The sequence below is a fragment of the Nicotiana sylvestris genome, chromosome 6 (genome assembly GCF_000393655.2).
Source record: "Nicotiana sylvestris chromosome 6, ASM39365v2, whole genome shotgun sequence".
Taxonomy (NCBI): Eukaryota; Viridiplantae; Streptophyta; class Magnoliopsida; order Solanales; family Solanaceae; genus Nicotiana; species Nicotiana sylvestris.
Genome location: NC_091062.1, coordinates 11,790,292 through 11,794,952, shown reverse-complemented (window position 1 = coordinate 11,794,952; position 4,661 = coordinate 11,790,292). Strand labels below are relative to the sequence as shown.

The 4,661-nt window shown below is 34.0% G+C and overlaps 1 protein-coding gene across 1 annotated transcript; it reads left to right on the top strand.

The window, feature by feature from the left end:
* The first annotated feature begins 488 nt into the window (after positions 1–488).
* On the top strand, positions 489–2,699 carry LOC138872199 (putative GATA transcription factor 22). The gene is made up of 3 exons (XM_070150356.1): positions 489–879; positions 1,279–1,584; positions 2,023–2,699. The coding sequence occupies exons 1-3, from the start codon at positions 646–648 to the stop codon at positions 2,422–2,424; spliced, it is 942 nt and encodes a 313-aa protein (XP_070006457.1). The 5' UTR covers positions 489–645; the 3' UTR covers positions 2,425–2,699.
* The last annotated feature ends 1,962 nt before the right edge of the window (positions 2,700–4,661 follow it).

Below are 4,661 nucleotides of genomic sequence, written 5' to 3'. Positions count from 1 at the left end.
TCGATAAAGGCGGAGCTAGAGCTTCGGTAACGAGTTCGCCCGAATCCAGTACCTTTAGTCCAAATCCTATATATATCTCAAGAAATTCATTGAATATGTATAAATTTTTACTTTAGAACCCAATAACTTAAAAAGATTAGAATCCTGAATCCAGTAACTTTAAATCCTGATTCCGCTTCTGTCGATCACTATTTGTATGACTAGTTAGAACCAAACAAGGGAAAACCCTAAATAAGGAAGAGAAATAAGAAAATATTAGCAAAAAAGAAAGAGTAATTGGTAGATGATTGAGGGCACATGAGAATGCTGTGTGTGGTTGACATAGCCTTTGTCCAAACTACATAAAGTTGTAATTGTTCATAAAAATATTTTCCAATTAATTTTGACTTTAGGAATTATTATTAATTGAGGGATGAATTATGAAACTTTTGAAGATAGGGTTCTGTCATTTGGTCGTGTGGTAGCATACTGCTCTTCTCCTTTTTGTTTGTCTCTTTTAACTTTGTTTGTTTGGTTGTCATCAAGTCACGTGAATGCCCCTTTTCTTCTCTTTAAAATAGTTTTTAAACATTCTTCAATTACATTTTCTTTGATCACAATTCTTCTTTCCTTTTCCTTTCTTCTTTTGTTTTCCCCTTAGTTCCCATGATTCCTACTTTTAGAAGTAGTTCTTCTTCTTCTCCTTCGTTTCCTTTTGAACTTAATAATAATGAGGTTCGTGATCTAAGTCATATTAATCCTCTTGTTAGCCCTAGCTATCAAGTTGCTTCGTCATCTTCTTACTCGTCTTGCCAAACTTTCTTCAATAATTCATCTACTAATCAAGATCAAACGGGAGATTATCATTCTCAATTTTACCAGCCACAACACCAACCCGAGGTATACATACAGGATTAGGGTTCTTTGTTTTTCATATTGGATCGCGTTTCCTTTTCTTATTTGCTTAAATTTGGAGGTTTTAACTTTTAACAATCACTTGGATCACGTTCTTCTATTGAAGACATAATTAGTTAAAACTATGGTCCTATCTAATAACTTAAACTTTTAGATAAGATACACATTTCAACACTATTATTCTGAATTGCCGGCCACCGAACACACCACCAACCAGAGGAACATACAAGAAAAGGGTTTTTTTTTCTTCATGTTGTATCGCGTTTTTCTTTTTCGCTCTTTTGGGTTGTATATTTTTCACTATCACTTGGATCATATTAAAAATATGCTATTTAAGTGGTCTTTGTTTTTTGCCTTTAAAAATTGTTCTTGTGGATCATATAGATTGATAATTTCGCTTCAAGAAGTGGATCACATGATCATCTAGAGAAGAAAAACAAGGGACTCAAATTAACCTTGTGGAAGAAAGGTGATAAGTTGATGCAAAAGATGAAGAATTCAGATCATACACATATCAAATTGAAGTTAGAAGATCAGAAGAAGCAACAATCATCTCCTAATTTGGAAACTGATTACAGCAGCAACAGCTCTTCCAACAACAGTAATAACAACAATATTCCAATTAGGGTTTGTTCCGATTGTAACACTACTAAGACCCCTCTTTGGAGAAGTGGTCCTAAAGGCCCTAAGGTAATATTTTCTTACTTAATTGCTATAAATAATTAGTTGTTGTTGTAGGTCATTTTAACCTATGTTGTTCGGACCCTTCAACTATGTAGCCGGATGCATGTCATTATAATCATGTATTTTTTAGGATTTGTACGGGTGCAGTAAAGTTATCTCCATGTGACCTATCGGCCACGAGTTCGAGTCGTGAAATCAGCTATTGATGCTTGCATCAGGGAAGGTTGCCTACATCATGCCTCCTTGGGGTGCGACCCTTCACCGGACCCTGCATAAAAGCGAGATGCTTCAAGCACCAAGCTGTCCTTTTTTTTTTGGATACGAGTGCGGTAGCATTTTTGAGGAGTCAGCACAACATAAATGTTAATTAATTAACAAGATAGCACAGAAAACCCCACTTAGTACTTTTGGTAAAAAATCTTACTTAAACTCTTGATGGTACAGTCCCTTTGTAACGCATGTGGAATTCGACAAAGGAAAGCAAGGAGAGCCATGGCAGCAGCAGCTGCAGCTGCAGCAAATGGGACAAATTTCACGACTGAAACATCAACAACAACAACAGCAACAGCAATGAAGATAAAAGTGCAACAGAAACAAAAGATAACTACAAAAGTGAATAACAATCATGTTGTACCCTTCAAGAAAAGGTGCAAATTCATAACATCTACTACTGCTGCTGTTGGATCATCTTCATCTACTATTAATAATGCACAAAAGAAGATTTGTTTCGAGGATTTCTTCGTCAACTTGAGCAACAATTTGGCGTTACATCGCGTTTTTCCACAAGATGAGAAGGAAGCTGCAATTTTGCTAATGGCACTATCTAGTGGCCTTGTTCATGGTTGAGTAGTACTTAAATTAGGGTTATCATAATATTTCTTGAGTTAATTAAAGGGAATAGCACCAAATTAGTAGTGTGAAATTGAGTTTGAGATCATAATTATAGCTAGAATAATATTAGTGAGAGTGAGATCAGTTGTAGCCTGTAAGTCAAGCTACGTACGAAAATTTTAATAATAATTAAGTACTAGTAGTAGTAAGTTTGATCTTGTGTGGTGATGATCTTTGTAAGCTCATAATGATAGTTTTTGAGCTAGATGATAAAAAAGCTTTGATCATCACTTGTTCATGTATCTACTTGTGTGATGATTTTCAAGTTTATTGAATGTTCTCCCCAAAACCATGAATTTTTTTTTAGGGATATTTACAAAAATATCCGGTCAGAGTCACTATTTACGTTCTACCAGCTATTTTTAGTTTAAGAGGTTGGGTAAAGGGCATTTTAAATTAATTCTTCTATTTCTTTTGTATACTAGTTCATAGATATTACAACAACAGACCCAGTATAATCCCACAAGTAGGGTTTGGGGAGGGTAGTGTGTCCGCAACCTTACCTCTACCTTATGAAGATATGAAGGCTAGATGTTTCCGATGGACCCTCGGCTCAGGAAAAGCACTAGTTCATAAATATTATACAGAATAATTCTTTTTACCTTTTCTTCTTTTTAAAACGCATGACAGAAGTGAATTCTGTTAATTAACTTGTGTGAACAATTACATATAAAATCTTAACATTTACTTAAATTATATTCTCAATACTCCACTTTACGCGCAGTCCTATTTTTATGAGTCAAGTACTCGGAAATTCTTTTTAATAACATGTGACAGTAAAAACTTGAATTAAGAGTAAAAAAGTTTCTTATTTCAGTAAAATATCAGTCAGTACAATGATCAACTTGATAAAAATATGTGGATGTTTAGGTTGGGTATGCAAAGATAGAGTATTAGGGTTTGGGACCAGCTTTACAAAAGAAAACAAATTAGGCTTTTAACAGAAATATAAAGTGACACTTACACTGTGCACGGCTGGCATGAATGGTTCATATCTATGAACCATATTATTCTGATATTTCATTATAAACAGTAGCTCTTGATGCTCGCAGAAGTCGTTTGCAGACTCTCAGGGGTAGCTACAGTTTTATATACGGATTCGGCATAACTGAATAACTTTGGCTCATACGTTGTATATTTGTATTAGACAATCAACTTAACATGTAAAACTAAATTATCCTAGACCCAATAAGTTGTATGTTTAAGAATCTAGAACTCATTAACTCAAAATCCTAAATCCATCTTTGAGCTGAAGTAGAAGGTTGTACGTACTTTTATATGAAAATAAGGGGGAGCTACAGTTTTACATACGGATTCGGCAGAACTTAATAGCTGTGACTCATACATCGCATATGTGTATTAAAAAATCAACTTAACATGTAAAAATAAATTATTCTAGACTCAATAAGCTGAATGTTCATAAAACTCAAAGCCTTGAATCCGTCCTTGAACTGAAGTAGAAAGTAGTACGTACTTTTATATGAAAATAAAAGGGAGCTTCATTTTTACCTACGGATTCGACAAATCTCAATAACATTGGACCATCCATTGTATATTTATATTAGAAAATCAACTTAACATGTAAAAATGAATTATCCTGGACCAATAAGTTGTATATTGTGGAATCTAGAACTCATTAATTCAAATTCCTGAATCCGTCTTTGAAGTGATGTAGAAAGTAGTACGCACTTATATATGAAAATAAAGGGGAGCTACAGTATTACATATAGATTCGATATAACTCAATAACTTTGGCTTGTATACTTTTGATAGTACTGATATAGTATTTTTTTCGTCGTCTTGAGCCGAGGGTCTTTCGAAAACAGCCTCTCTATCACTTTGGGTAGGGGTAAGATCTGCGTACACACTACCTTCCCTAGATTTCACTTATAGAATTTTACTGGGTTGTTGTTGTTATTGTCATCTGTTGTATATTTGTATTAGAAAATCAACTTAACATGTAAAAATAAATTATCCTGGATCAATAAGCTGTATATTGTGGAATCTAAAACTCATTAATTCAATTTCCTGACTTTGAACTGAAGCAGAAAGTAGTACGGGCAGAAAGTAGTACGTACTTTTATATGAAAATAAGGGGGAGCTACAGAATTACATACAAATTGACAGAACTCAATAACTTTGGCCCATCTATTGTATATTTGTGTTAGAAAATCAACTTCACATGTAAAAAT

Bases quoted from the DNA above. Each gene is read 5' to 3' on its own strand.
- LOC138872199 (XM_070150356.1), top strand. From the start codon at position 646: ATGATTCCTACTTTTAGAAGTAGTTCTTCTTCTTCTCCTTCGTTTCCT. The intron at 880-1,278 runs GTATACATACAG...TGGATCATATAG, and splicing joins AGCCACAACACCAACCCGAG to ATTGATAATTTCGCTTCAAG. The intron at 1,585-2,022 runs GTAATATTTTCT...TTGATGGTACAG, and splicing joins GTGGTCCTAAAGGCCCTAAG to TCCCTTTGTAACGCATGTGG.